The sequence below is a fragment of the Zonotrichia albicollis genome, chromosome 8, assembly GCF_047830755.1.
Source record: "Zonotrichia albicollis isolate bZonAlb1 chromosome 8, bZonAlb1.hap1, whole genome shotgun sequence".
NCBI lineage: Eukaryota > Metazoa > Chordata > Aves > Passeriformes > Passerellidae > Zonotrichia > Zonotrichia albicollis.
In genome coordinates this window covers 3,827,973-3,853,246 of record NC_133826.1, presented here as the reverse complement: position 1 = coordinate 3,853,246, position 25,274 = coordinate 3,827,973, and the positions used below count along the sequence as shown (strand labels likewise).

At 40.8% G+C, this 25,274-nt stretch overlaps 1 protein-coding gene across 3 annotated transcripts in view; it reads left to right on the top strand.

Moving 5' to 3' along the window:
- Positions 1 to 25,274, top strand: part of FGGY (FGGY carbohydrate kinase domain containing) — a 128,073-nt gene that overhangs the window by 27,381 nt on the left and 75,418 nt on the right. For all 3 annotated transcript variants that reach the window (XM_074545696.1, XM_074545697.1, XM_074545699.1), the window contains one exon: positions 20,647 to 20,762. In XM_074545696.1, the coding sequence (XP_074401797.1) occupies positions 20,647 to 20,762 (116 nt within the window). The remainder of the gene's footprint in view (positions 1 to 20,646; positions 20,763 to 25,274) is intronic.

The following is a 25,274-nucleotide window of genomic DNA, read 5'->3' as shown; positions in this document are numbered from 1 at the left end:
TGGCTTGTGCATGTTTAAGTAGTTGGCTCTTTATGTTAAGCAGTTAAAGTTTATTTGTAACCTGTTTTGAGTAATGGATAATTAGGGTTGGAGATGGCTCCATGGCACTGATTGACTTCCAGAGAACTTCCTGGACATCAGAGTTGATGCAGAGTCCACTGGGATAAACAGGAGTAGACTCTGGTCCCTTCTTGAATTGTAGTAAGGGAAGCTTGTAATAAAACAATAAAGCTAGGGGGGTGCTGTAGAATCCAGGAATCTGGAGTCAGATCTCTGCTCTGGGATTTGGACAAGTGAATTAAAATCTGTGTCTTTGGAGATGTTCAGGGAGCTGAATCCATGTGAGGATTTGATGTTTGTTCTTCAGACTGGTGCACCCACACATTCTTGGGAGGTTGCTTACTTTTTACCACTGTGAGGTCTCCTGTGGCTGTGTCAGTGCAGCCCTCACCAAATATTTCATCCAGAATAGGCTGGAAGCTTTGAGGAGGGAGAGTGCTTTTAGAAGAGGAGCTTTAGAGGCGCTGTTGAAAAAACAAACCAGTGCGAGTTAAACCATTATCTGAAGGATGTCTGTGTCCTTTTCAAGGATTGGGCAATCCTTGCAGAGATGTGGTAACTGCAGCAGCACAGACACCACGGTTTGGGGCCAGCTGCCCTTCCCTTCCTTCCTAGCCCTGCCATGACTAATGGATGCCCTTTGGCTGGGATCTGGCGCTTGGATTCTTGTTGATATTTTGTGCCTGCTTCAAAAGATGCCCGGTCTAAAAATCAGGCCTTGTCTCTGGCAAGAAGGGGCCTAGGGAATATTTCAGAAAGCTGTTGTGATTAGTGCTGAGCCCATGGGGCAGTGACAGTGTCCTGAATTACACTCGGGTGTTGTGTCCTGTTTATGAAATGAAACCCAAGAGTTCAGACATGCAGACTTGTTTAGAGAAGTCTCTGGAGGAGAGAGAATTATCTTGAAAGGCTGCTTGGGAGGGGAGGGATGGTGTTTTTGTGGGTTGGACAAAGTACCATGAATTTCTTGTCCTGGAGCCAAAAGCAAGTGTCCCTGTGATGGTATGTTTGCCAAATGAGAGAATTCTACTGCTATCAGGCTTTTAATAAATTCAAAACATGTTCTTTGGAGACTGGTGACACACAGACTGATCCAGAAAATAGGAAATGTGTAGCTGGAAAAGTTTTCAGGACTGTGAAGGGCAAGTGCAATGTGGGCTATTACTGTTAGATATTTTTTTTTAAATTTAAAAATGATACGTCCTTGAGTGTACCGAGTAATCTGAAAGAATTCTGTGTGCTGGAGAAAAAAATTGTCGGCAGGTCTCGTTAGTGTTAGCCAGGAAGCACACAGGCAAACAGGAAGCTTTAGCTATTGTTATTGTACAAGTGCCCTTTACAAAATATTAGCAAAAGAAGCTTAATGTGTTTTCCACAAGAACAGGAGCCCTTCAGAGTGTCTCACTGTATCTGCCCAGTGAAGAAAAACTGCACTGTCCCCTTCCAACAGCTTCAGACATACATTGAGAGGTTGCACTGCAGAGGCTTGCATTCAGATCTTCAAATATTTACTACTTAATTTTTTGAAGTTGTTAGGATTGTTAATTAGCTGTGACAGTATCTAGCCCTTCATTTTCCATTGTGTTCATTTGCTGCTAAAAAAATAAAAAAGCCAGCTAGGTCAGTATAGAAAGGATTGGGGGCAGGGGATGTATTCCTGGCAGTTTGCCACAGAGACACTGAACTGAGCCAACCATGAAGTCATCGTGAACTCAGGGAGTCTCACTAATCCAAGGCAATGTGTCTTAATTTGACAAAGCAAAGGCTGCTTGATAAGCAAGCCCAGCTAGAAACGCTGTGAAATGGGGGTGTTTGTTAAGTGGAGATTGTGGACGAGAAATGTGGTGATATGAAGGGAATCATCTTGGTTTCAGGTCCTTCCTCCCCCAAGCCCAAAGGCAGGCTTGGCTCCCTTCTCCCTTGCAGCTCGGGCTGTGCAGTGGCTTGATGTGAAATTTGAGAAACATATGTAGTTTTCTATTTCAGGAAAATGATCTCAGGGATTGAATGTGTGTTTTGTTGGCTGTTAAGCTCTGATCTTGCCTAGTGTGGTAGTTTGAGAGTGTGTGTGTATGTGAGTGTGTGTGTGATGGTTAAAATGTTCTCCAGCACTTAAAAACCAAAAGAATAAAAACAAATCAGAGTTCATGTATGCATTGTTGTTAAAGGTTTTATTTCTTCAGTCTCAAAATGCAACATCCAACATCTTAAGAAGACTCTTAAATAACTGTAGTGTATATATCAGAAAGTCTTTTTTTTTCCATAATAGTCATTAACATTTACTTGTTAATGATGAGTGGTGCACACACAGTTTCCCATCGAAGCAAGAAACTCTGTTTAAACAGCCATTTCATTGTTGGTCCTGTGCAGAACCAGTGGAGATAGATGAACACTGTAATTATTAACTTCTGTGAGATTGAGATGCCAATCTCCCCTTAATAATATTCATAAAGAGTTGGCTGGGAGTCTGAGATGCCTCTTGCTGACATCCTCACTAATGGTGGGACTGGATAACTGTTCTTCTCTGGACCTGGGGGAGTACTGAAGGAGGTTGTGGTGTTACAGCCTTAAATTCTGAGGAAAAATGAGACATAAACCACAGAGGAGTTTGTTGCCTTTCAGTTCTTTTAATATCTTTTTTTTTTTTTTACAATTGTTTCTGTTCTCTTCAGAACCAGGCTGGGTTTTCAGGGTGTTTCTTTTGCATTAGCTCCTGTGAACACCATCAGAGATCAGACCCTCATGGTACAAGGGATGTAATAAACAATCTGTCATCTCCTTTGAACTCTTCCTTATGTGAAACCCTATGGAAAGCCCCCTTGTCCCCTGTGAGATTGGGTCTCTGTTCAGCCAGAGCTGTGTAACAATTGCTTCCTTGCATAAATTTGAACCAGATAAGAAAATAGCCATGTTTATGAACTCCTGGGTCATTTACAGCCCCAGCAGTGTTTTGGTGTGCACATATATAATGCATGTATTCACAGTAAATTCTTAAAAACCACCCCCCTGAAAACAATAACATTCCAGGAGAGTTCTCATCCAGAGAAGGGAAGAAAAGCTGTGTAGCATGAAGTCTGTGCACTGTATGTGTACACACACTGCTTAGAAGTATTACAACTCACAGAAATTTATTATCCCATAAGGGCCTCTTTTGTCTTTTCTTCCTTTTTTTTTTTAAAACCCCCAAACCTTTACTCCTCTGTAATACCTTGCATATGAAAGAACCTTAATAAATTCAGCCCTTAAATGTGCTCTTAAGCAAGAAAGTGGCATTGTTATTTTATAGCTGGGAAAAGAGCCGTATAATTTGAAGGGTAACATTCTTTAAGTGTTTAGCTGGGCATCCAGCTTTCTGTCTAACTTGCAGTGAGAATTAGGTGTCGTATTCCATCGGCATTTTCACAGATCACACTATAAATTATTTATTCTGGACCAATTCTTCCTCCAGACTTCCCAAACAAATGCCTGTCACCACTGGAGTGTTCCTCCTCTGCCTCTCACTGTAATACATGGCTGTAACAACAGTCTTGGCCTGGAGGGCAGTTTACCTACAGGTTTGCTTTATTTTTTTTGGCTGGCTCTCTCAATCTGCTTAATGTTGGTAACTTTCACTGGAAATTCTCTGCGTGCTTTAGGATGACACTGATGGTGTCAGGGTTGACTTACATTATCTCTTTAAAGTAGCATTAGCTTGCCTGGGACTTTTTCTGTTATTTGTTTTAGAATTCATGTTCTCCAGAGAGGAGCCTTTTAACTGTGAAATGTAAATAACCTGACAAGGAAGACTTCAAAAGAAAATGAGTCTTTGTCCATGGCAGTGATACCAAGCTTGCCAACTCCGTAACCTTTAAAACAGAGCACTTTTATGCTTGACCTGTCATCTGCCTATAAAAATAATCTTAGATCAATGATACGGTGCTTTCAAGAATGTGTCTGAAGAAAGCAAGCACTTCTATGGATGTGTTCTGTCATTTCTTCATTGTGATGGACCATCTGCTGCTTTAACTCTCAGTAGGATCTGGTTATTGATTCGGTGTAAGTGCCTGGCTCAGCCTTTTGCTTGCACTGAGGTGATGAACATTTTACTGCAGCTTGCAAATTGATGCTGCCAGATAGCCAGCCCGATATTATATAAATATATAATGTGTTATGTGAAATCACCAAGGGTTTGTTTTTGCCTTCCCCCATTCTTTATTCCAGTGCCATTCCATTAAGCTGTTCTTTAGATGAAAGGTTGTAATTCAGCCTTCAGTGGATGAAATGTATATGTACTTATGGAATCAAAGACATTCCAAGAAAGGTTGTTTATTTTCTTACTACCTTCTTTAATTAAATGTCGATGGTAGGATTCTGACTGACTTCAGAGAAACAGATGAAGCAATAATGCTTGCAGTGTGATCCAGGAGGGATGACTGGAGTTGTGCTTCTTGGTTGTTGGACTCTGCATGCATAGGAAACTCAATTCTTCTGTGGATAGGAGAGTTGGAATTTCAAATTTCACCATGGCTATTGGTTTAATTTTAAAGTGAAGGGGAAGTTCTGAAAGTTCTATGTTTTATATTTTACTATGATGTAACTTCAGATAATATTTGAGTTAAATGTCTGGTTCAGCTTGCTGACACTCAGCTTTGAACTGGAGCTGGGAATCTCAGTTAAAACCTGTGTTTGTCCACTTTATTTTAAGTGCTCTGTCTCAGACTTGCCAGCCTGAGTTCTGAGCTTGCTGCTGTTCTGCAGTGTGGATGTATCCTGGGACTCTCTGGAAAGGGGATTGGGGAGCACAGGTGCTCCTCAGAGAGCTGTCCCTGTGTTCCCTGGCAGGCTGGGGCTGTCCCAGAGTCACTCCCAGCATCCATGGGCCAGTGTTGGAGTAGAAGAGAATTTATGGAAGGTGACCCAGCTATTGCCTCTAGTACTCATGCACAAGGATTTTTTTTGTCAAAGTGGGAAAGAAAGTAGGAAATCCCTTCATGCTGTAGGTGATTGGGAAAAATATGAAGGTGTGCAGAGAGTTATGCCTCTTAAATCCAAAACTCTCCCCACCCCTAAAGCCCACTTGCATTTATCCTTACATAGTACATGGAGTTAGGATGATGGAAATAACTTCATCTTCACTCACTGTAGTTTGAAACAGTTTTGAAACTATTTAGATACTCTTCTTCCAATCTCATTTTCCAAGGTGAGCTCATTCTTCAGAGCAATGAAGCTGGATCTGCACAATAAGGTGTTTTCATATTTAATTAAAACTGATAAGAGGGGGAGAACATGCCACAAAATACAAAGAAAACTATTTTCCTGTGGTTTTCATCTTCTGAACTTCCCTCTATGAAACTATTTGGGGGTTTCTGATGCTGGTTTGTCATTGTATATAAAATACCTTGAACAGAGTCCTTGGAGAAAAGGAAATACCATGCTATAATTTTACTTTCAGGAAAGAAATTAAATATTCTTCCTGTCTTTATGGAAAAAGTTGGTGTGGTGTTGTCCCTAATTCCTTGTGCACAGCATCTGTGCAGGAGGTTAAGGTCCAGAGAGCTTTCATCTCCCTGCAAAGAAAGGAAAACAGGGAATGTGTAAGAGCATGATACACTGCCTGGCACCTGTTCTTCATGTCCATCCCATCCCATGCCATTCTTGCCCTCAATTCCACTCTGAAGCTCTGTGGGCACTTGTGCAGTCTGGATTTAGTCTCCTTCACAGATGGCATCTTTCATGTGCCATCTTGGGCCATGCTGGCCATGAGATAGATATAAATATAAATATAAATATATCTATAATTTGAATGTGTATCACAAAGAGAAAGTTCTTCAGTGCTCACCACTCCTCATGCTGTTGTCCCAGTAGCACCAGGTGTAAATCTTACAGGGGGGCTCTCCCAAGGGGCTCCAGTTTGTTTAAGACTTTCTGGGTTTGTATATTTTGTCCTGTAGCAGCTCTTCATTTGTATATAAGGACAGTTCATAAACAGATGTTGAATCTCACCATGGTGCCTGCTATTTCCTGCTATTTCTGACCTGCCTGGAGCACAGACAATCCTTATTCACACCAGTTAGCTCCACTGGTAATCTGTCCAAGAACATTTCCTGATACCTCTTTCTTTTTCAGGCTGTCTCTTTAAATGTAGATCTGAGGAAACTCATACCTACTAAAATGTTAAATTTCTGATTGCCCAACCTATCAGGAGATGTGTTAATTAATTAAAGTGGGTGCTCATTTGCTTTGGCACAAACAGAGAAAGGAGGAGATAGAATATAAAGAATAATGTCCAAGCTATCAGAAATTAACCTTGTGACTGTGATACCTGCTGTGCTGATGGAAATCACTTCAGGCTGATGAAGGCTTCATCCACTGTCCCCTTTGCTTGTTGGTTTATCTGAAAGGGCCTCTATTTGTGTGTGTGTGTGCATGAAGTAGGGACTACAGTTTTACCTCATTAAATGTGAAACTCTGCTTGGAGGAATATTGCTCAAGAAAACCACATCAGGCCAAGGTTTTCAAAATGCAGACTTGTTTAGAGAATGCATTTTAATATATTGAAGCCTCAAGCCATCTACCTCTGCTCCTGAAAGCTCTACCTGAAAACTTTCAGGGCTAAATAATTTAAGGTTTGGGGTTTTTTTATTCTTTCTGCAAGAAATACTAGTCTGATGTTTTATTTTCTTAAAGTCTGAACTCCACATAACTTTTTTTCAGAACTGTTTATCCTCACTCCAGACATGAACCTTGGAAAGGTGGCAGAAAAAACAAACAGCTGCTGTGTTTTTGGGCAGTCTGCATTCCTTTAAACTCTCTGAGATCAGACTTGTGCTGAGATTTTCAAATTATTTGTCCTAGGGCTTAGCCACTTTCACTCCTGCTTAAAAGTCAGTGAATTTGCCATAGTGGTGCTTGTGAGAGCTGTCATGCAGAGCCTTAATGATTCAAGACCTATGAATATATGATGTGTTCTTAGGGCTTTTTATTATTGTTTCATTCAAACTTCACCTACCTCCCTAATCATCTTTCCATTTTTGGACTCCAGTTCTTTTTTTAACTTAAGCACATTGCTTAAGATATTCTAGGGAGCTTTGTTTTGATTTTGGTTTTGGGAGTAAATTTGATACATGTAAAAATGTTATTAATGGACCAAGGTGGAGGTAGTAAAAAAGACTGCCACCGTGCCAAGGCCCAGAGTCAGAAATTATCTGCTCAAGTTTGGGTTTCCTTCACATGTTGGAGACAGGACAAAGAGCCACCAATCCTGTGGCAGTGTTTTGTGCCCTTTTTATGAGGTCTCCAAAATACATTCTGTCAAGCTGGTGGAAAAGTCAGAGCAAGGCAGGCTTGTGTGGTAAAACCTTATTTAATGGTTTGGGCCCTCATGTGGATTTTCCTGCAAGAGAGATGTGGAGATGCTCTGTCTACTTGTGCCTTTCAAGTAGCCTAAATCCCAAATGTGTCTTGCAGTGCCTTTCCAGTTCCTGGAGCCTCCCTGCGTGCAGAGATTGGCTGCACCAGGTCTCTGTTCTTGTGGGATGGGTTAAGCCCAAACGTGTGTTTACTAGCAACTGGAATGGACAAACAAAGCAGTCAGGCCAGTTCTGAAGGGCTTTTCAGTTAACTGTGCTCATTCTTTTCTTTGGGCCCTTTTCCAGCAAAGCACTTAGGCACGTGCTTAAAGTTAAAGCCTGTGCTTAAGTGCTCTGCTGGTCTGGGCCCTTTATTTGCTGTCCAAGCTTGCTGGTATGAACAGGCTGTTGGCTCTGGCAATGTTTGGGGAACTGTTCTTAACACTGCTCATTTTCCTTCTCTGAACCTTATGGCCACCTATGGCCCAGAAGATTCATTTGTCCTTTCAGTGTGACACATAGAATGATTTGAAAATGGTATTTGAAAACCTGTAGCAGGTTATTGATTAATTGGCATTGATTGTGAAGAAACAGTGTATTTGGAAAAATCAAGGTCAGTCCAGCCAGAGGAGTTTTCATCTGATGTCTTGCTGGAAGCATTTGTCATATACCAAAAACATCTTCAGACTGTTCAAGTACAATGGATTTAATATCCAGAAAATTCTCCTTAAGTAGCTGCTGTCTTATAGGCACTTGTTATTTTTTGATCTGCATGCAGATTTGCTTATTTATTTATTTCTTGTTTTCAGTGCTGCAGTCCAGAGTTGCCAATCTCTGATTCCTGCAGGCCAGCAAGTCTTGTGCTGTTCCTCCTCATCGTTCCCATACCATCCATGGCAAGTCAGGGCAGGAGAACTGTTAAATTCAGACCATGGGATTTCTCTCTGGGTCTGGCAGCAGTGAAAGTTGGCCTTTCACCTCTAGAGCCGTTTTAGGACACCAGGGAGTTGATTTTCTTTGTGCTTGTTTTCTAAGGGTGCAAACCACTTTGCAGTAATGAAAATGGCAGAATGTGCAGCCTGATATTGCTGACCTAACTGTGGAGGTAGCAAGGAAAATCCATATGGGATAAGTCAAGCACAATCCTGCAGTTGCTTCTGCAGACACGTGACTTACAGAAATGCCCCAGCTGACGTCAGAGACACTTTTTGTTCAGGTCAAGTTACTCACACCCACGTCTCTTTAGGACCAAGCTCATAAATAAATAGTGGACAAAATTGCCTTTAGAAATTTCATTCTTAATTTCTCTCAAATAAAAGTGTACAGTCTCTCTGTGAACAGTGATCTTTTTAATTCCATCATTTAATTTGGTAAAACACACAGATGTGGAAATTATTTTTGGTTTTTTTTCATTAGAAACGTATAAACCATTAAAGAGGGAATAAAACAGTCCTTTTCTAAGGCATCTAATGCAGGAATTTTGAATTGACTTTTAGTTCATTCTTCTCTGTGCAGCAGCATTTGTGAGTGTATTTTCTGCAGGTATTGCAGTGTAATTCAAGTTCCAAGAAAGGGAAAGACAAATATTTTAGTGTTGTTCGAGCTGCATGAAAGGGTTCATTAGAGCAGTGGTGAACTCCACCCTGCTGGTTCAGCCTCACCTTTCCTGGTGCTGGGTGTGAGACAAGCTCAGGCAGTACCTGGCAGGCTGAGCTCTGGCTCTGAGAGAGCTGGGGATGTGCATTCCCAGCTGAAGTTGTTTTTAGGATATAAATGAATGGAAAAACCAATTGTGTCCACCTTCCTTGTGTACCAGGCTAAAGCATCTGAAATAAGAGAAGCAACTTCTTTCTTTCAGCCACTCTGCCAAGAGCCCATGGCTTGATCTGGTTGGTTGTTAGAAAAAATCAGAGTGGAGTTGATTTAGTGCAGTCCCTTCTCTTTAGCAGTGGCAGCAGAGATGCTTTCAGAGGAAAGGAAAGGACAGAGGAATCCTAGACCTGACAACACGTTAGCATCCTTCTGGGGCCAGTGCTTTGAAATCATGCTCAGTTAATGAGCATTTGTATTCCCTTATGTTATTTCTCTCTATTATTGTGACTGGAAGCAGTCTAGGTATCCATGTAATGTAGCCTCCTTTATGTTTTTCTTTTATTTTCTCTTGGTCCCAGCAATATCCTCTTTCAACTGCAGAATGATTGCTTGTTTTCTTTGAATGTCTTTATTTCTGCCTTCTGAGGAATAATGACACCTGATTTATCTACTCTGTGGCCTTCCTTATTTTCTGCATTGATCTCCATTTATTTCTCTGCTGATGTAAATAAGCTGAAATGTTTTTTCATTCCTACTTCATGGAAATGTATGTGTTATTTTACTCACTTCTATTAACTGTTTCAGAACTCCTTGGTGAGCTTTTCTTTGTTTGGTTTATGAAATCTCACAGCTGTCCAAATAATATTTTTGGTGTCTTTACTTTTTGAGATTTGCTCAGAAATGTGCCCTCTTTTTTGCATTAATACATATGCAAAGGCCTGTACAGGCATACCATTATTATTAATTAAAGATACTCTAGAAATAGATGTAGCGCTGCTGTCATTTAAAATATTAAAATACAAGCGTACAGTACATGTATATAAAATGAGCCATCTTGCTTTTCCTTTGATTTAAATAACTTATCTTAAAATTTAACAAAACCTGTTTTCAAAAATTGATACTAATGACTAAATTTTGACCACATATATCTAATATTTAGGAATGACTTTATGATTTTAAGAGTTTACACTGACTGAACTGATTTTTATGGTGGGAGGTAACAGCACAGCTCACTCCCTGAGCAGGAATATCTAATGTGTATCTTTGATTCAGGTGCCCCTGGCACCAATATTCTGTCATCCAGACTTGAGTAAGACTTGAAGGTGGTTTTCCTGCATACAGAAGGGCTCAATATTCAGGTTTAGCATGTGAAATGGTAACAGCCTCCATCAGAATGCAGTTATTAAGACTTTCTTTTATTGCAGTACTCTTGGCAATTTCCCTGCTTCTGTTCTGGTTTCACTTAGGCTTTGTCTAGCCACAAGTGCATGACAGCCGAGGCTCCAGTTCAGCACAGTCTGACTAAGCTGGTAAAAACTCCCCTTAACCCCACTGACAGCACTCAGGACTTTATACTCACACATGTGTGCAAGTACTGTGCTAAATTAGACTATCAGCAGTTTGATGTTAGGAGTATATACATTATTTACTCATGAATTGGTAAAATGTGTCTTTGTGTGAAGAGATTTCCGGACTAACAGTTCTCTCTCTCAAAACACCCCTGGTAAGGCTGTAAGGGTGGGGTTTTTTCACACCACTCTAATTGTGTTCGAGTGTATGAAGACAGCAGAAACCACATGATGAAGTGTAGCCCTGATCCTGTGGAGATTTGTGCTCCTGGTCGGTGTCTGGGGTGTCAGGGTGTGCATGGTGCTGGCCAGGCAGCGCCCTCAGCATCTGCCACACTTCCCAAACTGCTGGAAGATCAAGGACACCCTAAATCCTTCAGCTCCCTAGGCATGGCTGGTGGGTGAGCATGTCCTGTGTGTCCTTTTCACCCAGAGGAGCCACACAGGGGCATGGAGCAGTAACTGGGGTCTTCCTGCAGCCTGCCCACGTTATTCCCTGTGGGTCAGGGACATCTGGAACAATGCAGTGGCTGTGTGTCCATGGCTGGGGCAGTGCCTGGTGCTGGCAGATGTGCTGGGTGATGCACATCTGGATGTGCTGCTGCTCTTCTACTGGGAGAAGTTGATGTTGCTGACAGGAATAATCTCTCTCTGTCCAAAGCCACACGGTGGGGAGGGAGCTCAGACCCAACTTCCTTTTTCTCAGCGACTTGTAGCATTTGCTTAATCTCTTTACCAGCTTCCTTGAGTGTTTGGTGAAGTCTTGAGCTGTGGTAAATTTGCTCCAGCTCAGACTTCCAGAGGAAGCTGTTCACTGGCTCTGTGTACCAATACTTCCAGTTTTAATTGTGTCATATTTTTAACTGCCAGAAGGTAACAGAAGAAAATGTGTTTTTTAAATACAAGCTCTTAATTGAAATAAATATTTGACTTCCTATTGCAGAGTGGTTTGGTTGAAATACTGAGCTTGAAAGAATATTTTTTTGTGATTAAATGGAACTGAAACATTGCTGATGTTGCAGAAGGCAAGAGGAATGTCCCAAGGCTGCTGGACTGCAGTGGCTGGAGACGTGGGCTCTACTTCCAGTTTTGCTTTTCATTTCCCTTGCCATTTTTGGATGATGTTTTCCTTATAACCTCTCCTCCACTTATTAAGCTTATAAAATTTAAACCAGTGGTTACTTAAAACAGTGATTCAATTTTATATATGTGCACAATTTTTTTGTTTCTCTCATATTTAAAGATTCAAACCACAATTGTCCATAGAAAGATTTTTTTTTAATATATTCTACATCAATGTCTGAATGGTGTCTTTCTGCCTGGGTCTCTAGACTGAGCCTCTGGATTTAAGGATTCTGTTCAGGGGTCTGATTAAAGTTTACTCTTTGACCCTTGGCCAAATCCCTCAATTTTCTTTGCCTCTGTTTGCCATCTTTTGAGGGAATGGACTAAGATTTCCAGCCCCACATGCTATGTCTGATTTGTCTAGACAATACATTTTTTTGTCTAGGATTGTGTCTCATTATGAGTTCTCCAACAATGCCGAAGACAATGGGCTTGAATCTTGGTTGGGTGTCTGTAACATAATACAGAATGAAATTAATAAAACAACTCAGCAATCTGCTGACTGTTGGCTTGCCCTTGCCTCATGACATGGTGAGGCGTATGTGGGTGGATAAAATGGTCTTATTTTGTACTTTCTGTTCCAACTCAATGTGTTTAGCTAAGTGTATCCTCTGAAATTATTAGATGCACACAAGGGATTAATCTGACTTGATAAGCTGAACTGCTGATGGGTGGTTCCCTACAGGTTTGGTGACATAACTTCTAGGAAAACTGAATTCAAGACTCTTCAGTCTTCCCATCTTTTGATAACTTGCTTCTAAACAGAAACACACTTCTAGAAAGAATTGGGCTCTGTTACACATCATAGAAGAAACATCATCTCATTGTGGTCAGTGTGATTCACCTTCTGTTGGATGGCTTTTTTGACATTTGCAATGTTTGATGCATTTATTTGTATTTTTAAAGGACAGGTTTAAATAGATTACAGCAAACACAAACAGGCACATTCTCCCAATCCAAAGTAAATATCTGCATGTGTACACATTACAAACACGTGTGTGTGTATTTATGGAAAAATAAAACAAGCCAGTTTCCCACAGTAGTTACATATCAAATGCACATTTCCACATTTGTAACAAGATGTGCAAATTTTAAATTTTAAGGTACCTCATCCAACACAGAATTTTCTTTATGTGGGTTAATCCTTAGAGTCTGAGTGTCACTAAAGGGGCTTTCCCAACAATCTCTCGGTAAATTTGAGATTTATGTGTGCAATATAACATCAGTCTCATGCCTCCTTTGGAACACAGGGAACATCTACACTCTGCATTTCTCAAGAGATTTCTGTGCTTATTGTGGTGGTAACTGGAGGTCATTCTTCGCTCTGGTTGGGTGGTCAGAAGGTTGATGCCAGAGTTTAAAGCACTTCATTGCTTTGAAACCTTGTGCTGCTATGTAGGCTTTGAAAATGATCCTATTGTTCTTCTTTTTTTCCTTTCAAAGTGGCACCCAGAGTTTAAATATAACATGGAATCTTGTCAGGGAGTGGCTGTATTCAGAGGAGATTAATTATAGATGTGGGTGTAGAAAATTGCAAATGTGAATTGTGTTTTTCATACAATAAAAACTGTCCCTTTAAGTAAGCAACAGACTTGCTTAGAAAATCCTGTGATTTAAAAAGCCAGCCAAAAACCTCTTAAGTGTTACAACATGAACACAAAATATTAAAGGAAGGTTTGAGTTAATTAATACTTCTTCCCCTTTACAAAAATAGCTTTAACTTTTTGATTTGCTGATTGAAAGACTTTGTTTCCTGCTCAGTGCTTGTTGCTGAGAGCTGAGTGCCTTCCACACACACCCAGGGTGCTGTGAGCTCAGCAGAACCATGACTCCTCCACCCTGTATCCCAGCAAAAGCCCTGAAAGCCCAGTCTGGATGAGTTTGGCAGTCCTGGTGTGATGCCTACGCCTGTTGGTGAGAGTGTTGATGGATCCCAGTCCCCCAAGGGCTCTGATGTAGCTGCCATTCCCTAAGGGCCTCTCTCTCACCTAAAAGAGAGTGTTGCTCTTTCATGGGCTCTGCTTTGGCAGTGAGATTTATGGCAGGGAAAGGGAGACCTGGTTTATATTTTTAAATAAAAGCTGTGCCACCAGTCCAGTGAGAATTTTGACTTTCCAGATGTGAGGCCAACAGAGCTGCTGAATGCAAGTTCAGAGATTTTTAACCCCAAATTTAGTCTTGTTGGCTGGGAAGGAGTCTGGTAGGACCCTGCTAGTTCCCTGAGTCAGCAGTGTTCAGCAAAAAATGGGGGGAATAGTATATCATTAAACCAGTGTTTTAACCACAGCTTTGAAGGAAAAGCTGTGAAATCTTCACATCTTACGTAGTACTTCAACATATTTTTTTTTTAAGCAACAAAAACACCCAAAAAAAGGGCTTGGAAAGGTATTATATAGGCAATTATCAGTATCTGCATTACCTTCAAGTATGCAGCTTGTAGATCCTGAGCTGTTCACTGTCTTTTTGGTTGGTTGCTTTGTGGATTGCTGTCTTCAACTAAACTTGCACGCTTGCTGGAAAGAGAAATCTTTTCTACTAAATCCTTTTTGTTGGAAACCGAAGAGCTATTTTCTGACACTGAATTTTTCCTGAGGAAAAAGAAAATATCCAAGTAATTTTTTGAACAGTAACTTTTAAAGTTTGAGGTCTGGAGTTTAATCCTATTTCACCTATGAAATATGACAAAATTGCCACCAGCCCTAGTATGAACAAATATTGGCCTTTCACCATGATATTGGATCATTCTTATTTGTATTAATATTTTTTCTCCTCAGCTTTAGTGAAGATTTCAAAGCAGGGAGAAAGCTTTGCTTTTGCTGTGGTATTTAACTTCCTTCAAAAAGTCTAAATGGCAGCCAGACTACTTTTAATTATTTATGATAAATAGAAGTGTTACCCAGAGCATAGGAAGGCTGAAGCTGGTAGAATTGCTAACTCTGATTACAGTAATTTCCTTGTTACCTTTATTGAATAGGTTTAAATCCTCAGACATGCAAAGACTGAATGTCAAGGCCTTGAGTACAACCGGGAATGTGTCTGCTACTTGTCCCAGACAGGCTTCCCCACCTGTCTTCTTTGTTTGGCCTGTTTAATGTTTTGTTGGAAGATGAAAACCCTTTTCAGGCAGGTCAAATTGCACAGCTTGCTAAGACAATGGGTTTGGGCAGGCAGGAATTTCATAGGCTTTGGGTCAAAGGCAATAATCATAAAAAGTAAAGTGTTCTAAATGTTAGGGACTTGGGGTTTACACGGCTGGGTGGCTGGAGCAGCCCCTGACAGGTTTTTCTGTGTGTACCTGCAGTTAAAGAGCTGTTGAAGAGGTGAAAGGAGGGCAGTGCAGTCAGGGCACCCCCAGACTCTGTCACCCCGAGCTTTGCAGCCCACCTGGCCCAGAGATGGGCTGAGGGACAGCAGGGGCAGCTCCTCCACACCAGCCTGAGCTCAGACCCCTGCCCTGACTCCTTTTAGCAAACACTCAGCAGGGACAGCATCTCGTACCCTTCATACATCTCAAGACTCAATGATCAGATGTCACTTCTCCTCTTTCTTGAGAAGTATTCCTTTAGGACAAATTGTCCCTGTTTCCCCCAAGCAGCCAAATACAGCTAGCAGGCAGAGACATGTTTCCTAAATGCCAGTGGTGGATGTGGATCCAACATTCTGGTTCTGTTTCCAAGGCTGTGGATTAATGGATATGGCATTACCATAATAGAGCAGAGAATAATTACAGGTTTCCTATTGCTCTGTGATAACCTCACTGTATTTTAGGCTCTTGCAGCAGCAGTGCCCAGTTCTGTTCTTGGATGCTGGGAGTATGTGTGCTGGGTATTAAATTTTTTTGCCTGGAACATTTTTGCACAAACCACAGTCAGCTCTGTGACTGTGTTAGAGCTGTAAATTGCTTGCTTTTGTGAAAAGCCTTGAGACTGTGGGGTGCATAATTTGGGAGGACATTGGCAGCCCGGCCCAGATGTCAATATGTGGAGACGTTCATTTGAGCAGAATCTATGCCCTGGTTTACAATTTGAATTCAGAATCTGTTTTAAATTTAAACTTTGTAGAACAAAAGAAAAATCATTTGATGTTGTGACAGTCACACTCCATTGTTTCTGGTCTCCTGCTTACGTTCACAACGTCATAAAGATTTCTTAGCTTTTGATTCTTTGTAGCTTTAAATAAATCTGCCCCACAGACCACAGAGAGCTACTTTATCCCAGTGCATGCTATTCCTTTTGGGATCTAGCTGTACTCTATCCTTGCTTCTGGAGGATTTAGCTTTGGCACAGCCCTCAGCAGGTGCAGCTGGCTTTAGTTCAGTGATCCAGTGATTGAACTGCTGCGCTGCTAATGATGCCTACAAAATTAATTAAGTTCATGAGTTTAGGTTCATTTCTGAGCAGTTGGGATGAATGGAGCAGATCCTTTTTCTTTGGAATTGAGAACAAAGCTGCCATTCACCTCAGGATGCCCCAGCCAGGGGTTCTCTGCCTTTCAAGCTGGTGGCTGACTCATTTTCCAGGCTAACTAATCTTGTACCAGCCCTCTGAAATGGAAGGTCATGTAGAAATACCTTATTTGGGGTCACTTTTCAGAAAAAAACTGTTTCTTTTAGTAACTTTTAGTTGATAGGACTTACCATCAACCTACACTCAAAATAGGGATGACTTCTGCAGGACAACTGCAGTTAAGGAGTAGCTCCCAGGATTATTTCCATAGCAGGTGCTGTCCCAGGCAGGGCAGGTTCTCTGCAGATTTGGGAATCATATCTATGTTGTCTTTTTCCCTTTTGGAGTGTGGGAGTTGTGGCAACAAAGAAAGTGTAAAGCTCTGGTGACTCCTAAGTTGTTGTGGAGATGTTTTTTGTGACTTTTATCTTTTGGATACTTTTTTATGCCGATAACTTAGAGCATGCAGTAATTCCCATTTTCAGTGAATGTATCTGATTGCCTTCTCTCCATGAAGTACAACAGAGTGAGCGAAAATACTCAGAATGGGCAGATAATGTGGGAAGAGTCATACAGAAACAAATTTTGATCACCTGAGTGATCACAAGTCCAGTTGGCCGAGACCCTTTTGCAGGTTAGTTGCTTCCAGACAGCATTTTGGGAACTACAAGTGTGTTCACAGACTCTCTGTGTTTTTAAGACTGCTGAGATTCTGGTTATGCAGGACTTCAACACATCCAGTTAGTCCTCAGCAAGAAACTCATAGGAAACTCTAAACACAATCATTTTCCTGTGAAAAATCTGGTTTAAATAAAATAAAAATTTTCCATGCACGACGGTTGGCGTTTTTTTTTCAGTAGGAATATTCTAAGCAAAACTTTTTGTTCTGAACAGAGAAAGGAAATCCTTCATTTCTTTGTGCTGGGAATATGCTTGAGGAAAAGTGTCTCCAAACTCATGGTATTTCAGACTGGCTACACAGGCCTTGTGCTACTGAGGGGTTCCATGTATGGCTCCTCAAATCCTGTGGTGGATCAGGCAGTCAGGAGAGGGCTCTTCCCTCTGGGATTGCCTCTTCTCTGCCCCTTTGAACCCAGCTGATCCTGGGAGTAAAGTAAGAGGAGCTTTTGCTTCAGCCCATCTGGTTCATCCAGCTTCAGCCAGCACAAGTCTGGTGTTTATGACCAAATAATTGAGGCAATGCTGCCAAATAGGAAAAATTGAATATACCACAGCAGATATCAGTACTGTTTCTGTTTAATGTCTGCCCCCCATCTCATCAAACTTAGGAGTTCTGTGAAGTATAAAATTTTCTCATGGCTGAGGCTTTCTTGTAGGTGTACTGATTTGGTTCCTCAGGTGGTTCTTTCCCAGTGTCTTTCTGGTTAGAGTTTTCCCAAGTTAGGAGTTGTGCTACCCCCTTTACAGGGTGATTCTCTGGGGGAGAATTTCTGAGTGATTTCCAATCAAGTTAATATATATAAATATATAAATATATAAATAAATATGTATTATTTGCATGTATACCATTGGCTTCAGCAGTGGCAAGCCATGAATGAGCTGTTCTCTCTGCATGTGCACAGTGCTCTTTAGGACATACAGACTGAGCACTTCATCAGGTGAGGGGCAGGGCTTTGAGTTCAACCCATCCAGGTGGTTTTGAGCATGTGGTGATGTTAATCCATCATGGCCATCCCAAAGAAACCCTTTCATTTGGACTGTTATCTCTGAGAGCAGGATGCCTTTCTGCAGTATGACACTTTCTCTTTGATAACAGGGATTTGTATGAAGCCATATTGTTCCATTAAACACCTACTTTTTGAGAGGCAGCAAGAGTGGAAGAAAGAGATTGAATCCCAGAGAAGTGCAAATGCTCAGACTGTGTTTAAAACAAGCATTTTGAGTTTCTTGCTGTGGCCATGAAAATAAAAACCTGCCAACATAATGTGTTAGTGTTTAACTCAGATCTGAGATTGGTTTTCATACCAGAACCTTCCACTTAAGGATCTGCCAGCCAGTTTATTTGGGAAGAGTTGTCTTTCCCACTTCATTTTCCATACTGTGTTAAAAATTCAACCAGCACTCCTCTGTTTATCCTTGTTCTGTGAGCACTTTGCATTTATGCATCTCCAGGATGTGTTCAGTGCAGCCATATCCTGCCAGAGAGTTGGGATCTGCTGGAATTCTGTGGATTGGCAGGAGGGGATCTGTCCCCATCCCCAGTGATTCCATGGGCCTGTGTGTGTGCTGTGTGGGACAGCAGGCCCCTGGTTAGAACATGTTCCTTGGAGCCTTTCTCAGGGTGTGGCATCAGTTCAGAGCTTCAACCTAATTAGAAAAAGACATATTCGGTTTTGATGATAATTTGTTATGATTTGGTATTTCCCATATTTGGGAAAACTTGATGCATTGTTTTTCGCTCTTTATGTCTAAATTTTTCCTAAACTGATGAAGTGCTTTTTATTTCAAATACCCTGTCTTTATTTTTCCTTTTAACGAGAGGTTTGAACCAATTTGGGGAAAATGTTTATTTTTTCCCAGTATTTTCTTCAGCCTAGAATTTATTTATTCACCCAATTTTTGTCAAAGGTCCTAATTAGATTTCTGTGTCTGGCTTTTAAATCCTTGGAAATTGGAATTCCTTATATCAACATTGTCATTGCTGTAGTTAGAGGTCATGTGCTTTTTGTGTTTTCAAACCAGACACTGAGTTGAGATTGTGTGGTCTATTCTTAAACTATTAGGAAGAAAAAAAAGGGGGTGGGGGTGTCAGAGATGTTTTAAGAGTAGTCTTGAAATAATCTCTGCATTTATTGACTGCATTTATTTATAGGGATATAAATAGTTAACTAATGTCTTTTTTCCCCCCCAAAATATGTCATGTTAATTATTCTCTTTGCAGCAAAGAGCAACCAGCACACCTTTACAACCAGTGGGATGTGAATGGCCATCACTTGTCCTCTGGTTGTAAAAACTCCAGTACAACAGGATGGAAAGGAACATAAGGCATTTAAAAAACACATTTCAGTCCCAGATGAGAAAGTGGGAGTTTAGAGAGTCCATGAAACCATCCCATCTTCTGCTCAGTGTCACATAAGAGGATGTTGCTTCTTGTTGTAACTCCCTTAAACATAAAATAGATATCCCAGATAGTTTTCCAGCTGTGTGGAAAGACTCTTCCTGTTGTTCTTTGGCTTTTCTCTGTCTGCAGTATCAGTGGCTATAAGCTCTAACTTTGATTTGCAGATAGGAAATAAAAATAGCTTCTCTTTTTCTGCTCAAGGCAAGGTTGGATGGGGCTTGGAGCAACCTGGGCTAGTGGAAGATGTCCCTGCCCATGGCAGGGGTTTGGAACAAGATGAGTTTTAAGGTCCCTTCCAGCCCAACCCATTCTGTGATTCATATTTCAGTCCAAGTGTAGTATTCTTGGATGAAAGGGAAGATTTCCTTTCACTCCAGAAAATAATTTTGAAGAGAGAAATTTTATTTGGCTTTTACTTATGCAAAACTGCAAGAAAAACTCAAGTGCTTCAGTCAGAGTGAGTTTGCTTTGAAGATACATGTTCAAATTGTACCATCCTAATGAAGAGAATATGTCTGTGTAAGCTCACCTTGGCTAAACATGAGTCACAAATAAGCTGTCTTGTAAAACATCAAAGAAAATCCACCTCTGAGCAGGATTTCTCTTTGAGAACAGTTATGATGATGTGTTTCCCCAAAATGCATCTGAGCTGTGTTGCACTTGCTGGTACTGTGCTATTCCCAGGACTGCACAGAGCTGCAGTTTTCAGTGATATTTAGCATTTTTAATACCTTTTAGTTGACTGACTTTTCAAGCACAGTTTAGTACTGATCTTTGGAGATGATTCTTAGTGTTCAGATAGAAAACAACCTATGTAATATTAAACCATCAGGAATATTGTTCCTACTTTGGGGAGGAATATATTTGGGGATATTGATAAAAACCATTCTGTGTGTTAGGACAGACTTTGCTGTGAGAGTTCTTGTCCTCTGTGTCCTTCTGCTCCTGCCTATGCCCCTTGCGGCTGTCCTGGCACAGCAGAGTTTACATCAGCTTCTCAGAAATCAGACTTGTGCATCTGTCCCCATCATCCAGATTTCCTGGGAACTGCAGTTCGGTTGTGAGAGAAGTAACACCAAGTTTTCCTAAGGACAGACTGTGCAAAGCAGCCATTTAGGCTGGAGGAGCAGCGCTCTGAGCTGCTGTGCTCCTGCCCTGCTCTCCCCCAGGCACATGCACAGCCTGTTATTTGACTGATTTATGCAGTGAAGTGGCCAGACCAGGAGTTGTTTCAGCAGAGAAGAATCTTAAACACAAGGTCCTTTTAAGGTCCTCAAGACGTGCACTCCAAACAGTAACCAGTTTTTTTTTTTAATGTGAGCATTCTGCTGGAGTTTCTGACCAGTGGAGAAGAGATCCTTGTGCAGGAACTTGTTTCTAGTCACAAGTTTAAACCCAAACATCTTCATTTGCCTGACTCTGTGCTTATATTGTCTCTTTTTTAGGTCTCTCTGTACAGTAGTGTGCAAGTGGACATACACATCAGATAGAGGTTGGGATGACAGTTTCTGGAAAATGATTGGTTTGGAAGATTTGGTGAAGGATAAGTATGAAAAAATAGGTATATCAGGGTTGGGATTTAATATAAATATATATTCATATTCATAAATATACATACATGCATATTAACAAATATATGTTAATTAATATACATATATAGTAATATTGATAGATATAAATATTTATTCATATTAATTAAAAGCTTTATATATATATATGTATATGTATATATATATATATATGTAAAAGACAGAAATATATGAGATAGGGCTTTGAGCAACCTGGTCTAGTGGAAGGTGCCCCTGCCCATGGCAAAGGGATAGAATGAGATGAGCTTTACGGTCCCTCCCAACCCATTCTCAGATTAATTGAATAAAAGATACATACATATCAAAAGGTATTTTGCTGTATTATGGTGAATGTCAGCAGCTTCAAATGGGTTGCTGAGATGCCCATAGGGAACAGATTTCCTAAGTGCATTTTTTATTTGGCATTGTTGTGAGAAACTGTGTTTAAATTTTTATCTCCTGCCCTGGAACGCCTTTTTGTTCTGCTCAGTCTCAACAATAGAGGAGTAAAAAGGAGCCCCAGCAACTGATGACATGAAGGACACACTCTATATGGGTATATTGGATATCAGGCTACAAAAAAAGCTACAATATAGTAATTTTTTAGCTCTTACTGCTAGTCTGATTTGTGACCTGTACCCATCTCCCTTATAGTCATTTTCAAAAGAAGTGCTACTTCTGCTTGTTGTTATCTTTATACATTTTTTTTCACTCTCAGAGCCCAAGTTTAATTAGAATAGTAGCCTTGCTAATAGCAGTTCCTACAGCAGATATTCATTAAAAGTCCATAACGTTAATATACCAGAAAATTTCCAGGATAACTTTATTAGACTTTCCCTGTTAACTTAATGGACTTTTAATGGATGTCCTAAGCAGACATGTCATTAACAAGAATATTACCAGACATGAATTAAAATATGCTCATTCATCAAAGTTAATTATCTGAAATTTCCTTTGATTTTTTTTTTTAATGTCGAGCACTTTGAACAAGTTTGTACAGCAGTTTAAATGCAGCAACATGAAATGGAAATGGTGGAGGAAGGATTGTAGTGAAAAGAAATGTAATGAAATCTATAAACCTTTCTGATCATCACATAATCTGCTATCAGTCATTTTTGGGTTATCAGAAAATGGTACTTGAAAGCTTCCTTGAATAGATTTCAGCTTTTCTCCTGCAAAGGAAACTGCTTATGCAGAGGTACAAAACCTACCAGGAGAATGAGGCTTTCAACTTCCTGAGGTTTTGGGTTGAATACAGTTCTTACAACATCTGTCACTTGTGGCTTTTAGCAAATCTTCAACAAGTTAAAATAAGACTTGCAATAAATACATGTTTTTACCAGAAAATTGAACATCTTGCCAGCTGGTGGTCTCATGGAAGGGTATTTTAAAAATAAATTATTTATGAAGTGCAAGCTAAGGGCTTGAATACAATATTTATGCAATGCACTTCAAGGACAGTGCAAAGCAATTTGCCATTTTAAGTAACAACATGCATGTTTTAAATGATAAAGTAGCCATTAATAAAAGGGGCCTTTTGTTGTGATGGGAGCCTCATAACACTGGCCTATATATGGCTCAACATTCATCAAGAGAGAAACCATCAATTCCCAGTATCAGGCTTCCATGTTAGCTAAAACACAACGTTTACAAAATAAATCAGTAAGTTATCTTCTGGTGATGTGCTTCTTGCAAGGCAAAAGTGTTTCTTGTGAGTTACTGGTGGAGGTGTCCAGTTCCATGAAAGACTGTGGGATTTTTTAAAGAAAGGAGCCACAGAAACCCTGAGAGGGTCTTGACTGGAGTTGGAGAAGCGCAGCCTGACCTCCAAAACTGCACCAAACCTTAGGGCAGAACTTGCAGCTTGTGCTCACCTTGAGAAATCCTTTGGTTTTCAGATTCTGGGGCTGATTCCCTCAGGTGAATCCACAGCATAAGACAATTTCTATTTGCATAATAATACTGAAACCTGGCCCTAGGGAGAATATGAGCTTATTTCCCTGACCATTTGTCTAACCCTGCCTTTTTTAAAAGGGAAGGTGTACCTTTTGTTATCATTAGCAGTGTGATAACATCACAGAAAGCAGGAGAGTGTCCTCCATCCCTGTGTCTGTGCAGAGGGAATGAGGAGCTCGCTGCACCAGTGTGGAACCCAGAAGGTGCCACTCCATTCCTTTGGGTTTCTCTCCTGCCCTGTCCTCCTTGGAGTCTCCTGGAAGGGCGTAGCTTCAGAAGGAGTCAAAGCAAAGCACTTCACCCTGCCCAGGAGCTGCTCCATGGTGGTGTGTCCCAGGGAAGTGCTTTGCTTTCTGCCACCCTGAGATCTTACCAGTGTCCCTGGGTGTGGGGGAATGGGAATATAATTGGTGTTCCAATGAGAGCTGGGGCTTTGCTTGTTTTCAGTGGTGTTGGACTTGAGACGAGCACTCTGAATCAGCTCAGCTTTCCTCAGATTTATCAGGATGGATGAATCCAGGTAGATGCACCTACCAGGAAGGTGATACTCAGCCCCTGAGCAAACTGCAGCTGGAATGGTCCTGGGGAGTGGAGTTTCCTTCCCACACATCCCACGGTGTCAGCACTGGTGGTGAGGCACCATCCCTGCAACCACAGCATCCCACCTTGCACCAACTCAGCTCCAGCTGTGTTTGCAGCAGTGCTGCTCACAGGGGAGCAGCCTCAGCTGCTGGAAATGCATCCCATTATCCCAAGGGAAGGCCTCTCTGGACAGTGTGTGCCTCCAGGAGGAGCATCAGAGCTGCCACAGCTGATAGGGAAGGATGGGAAGCAGGGCACTGAGCTGCCCTGCAGATAAAGGAGCTCAAACTTGTCAGATAACCCAGGCAGGAGGAGGGTGAAGGGAGGTTCTACATGCTCAAAACCTCCTCCTAAAATGAAAACAAAACCAAAAACCTGACAGGGCTGAAGTAATTCTGGTGGAATTTCCTCTTCTGTTCTCAAGCTGCTCTAAGCCCGTGTCTGTCTGCTCAAGGTTTGTTTAGCTCAAAGGCAAGGGTGTATTTTAGTGCCTGCACGTTCCCCCTGTAAAGAGAGATAATGGCCTTTTTCTCATGTATCTCTTCTAAAAGATAACAAGGCTCTGAATTATCATTTCTTTTAAGCAAAGCAAAATGTCACAAGATAAAATTAGAAAAACTTTCTGACTGTAACAAAAGTAAATACAAAGTTTACCAGTTTGAAATATGCAGAAAAGCTATGTTTGTTTTGTTGGTTTTTATTTTCCAATCTCTACTGAAATCATTATTTCCAATCAGAGGGAACCAACGATGAATAGCTACAAATAGATTTTTTTTTTCATTTGTAAGTATCTTTAACTTTCAAGCCACTGGAAATTCTTATGGAAATTACCCAAGAACAACTTCTTTAAGGTACATATTTCTTTATTCTGGTAAATACGCTTTTAAGCATCACTTTTAAAGCTCCTTGCCCTTTAAAAATACATTTACTGTAATCAGAGTGCTGTGGTTCCAGGGAGTAAACTCCTCTTGGTTTCAGTTTAATTTAACATATGACCTTGTTGATAAGGGTGACCCTCACATCTGACCTTTAGGATCTTCCACAAACCTTTCCCATATCAGGGCGTGGGTTCACATCTGAAAACTCCCAGGCCTTTGACATTTTCTGTTTCTCAGAGCAGACTAACCTTTCAGGGAATCCACATAACAAGTTGTTTGTGATCCCTTCTGTACATCAGGAATTTACTGATCAGGCTTGTGAAGGTAAAGAGTCTTTATCTGGAGATACTGAAAAATTTATTGATGCCATTAATTTGCTCACCAAGAGAGTGGAAGATGACTTGTATTCAAACCACTGTGAAAGTGTTGTGTACTAGAGGCATTAGCATTTATCTGCTGTGGTAAAAGCACACGATGAGTATCTCTTTGTGGTATTCTAAAACCTAGAAAGACATTAACAATTCTGTTAAAATTTCATGTACTATAGAGCTCCTAGGGTACTGGAGCATACATTCCATTTGAAGAAAAATGCCTGATAAATTTTCACCACAGCCTTCTACTTCAGGGCCTACTTAAGGGACCAAATAATGATTTTTTTCTTGAATGCTAATATTTCATACCAGGTCTTTTTTGGGTTGTAGATGGTGGCTTTGTGTGAGAGAGCATTGTGGGCACTGCAGGATAGGTTCTACTGATCTTATAGGTTTTGTAGCTTTTGTAAAGGGCAGATTCTCGCCTTCTTTCATCTGTGCAGGAGCAGCAAACTGATGCCAATTAAGTAGCTGAAGTTTTGCTTAATTTTGCTTTAGTGTACAACTGGAAGAAATCTTTAATTTTTGATTTTGGGGGCGATGGTGGCATAAGGAATAACAGCCTGTGCTCCTTATACATCTCTTTACTTAAATCCCATTCTGGGTCTTTTTCCCACTCATCATTCTTCACCGCCTTCAAGAAGAATGTTTTCCATTTTCCACAAATTGCCCCTTTCTTCCTACAGTAAGATTTCTGCTTTTTGTTTGTTTGTTTTGA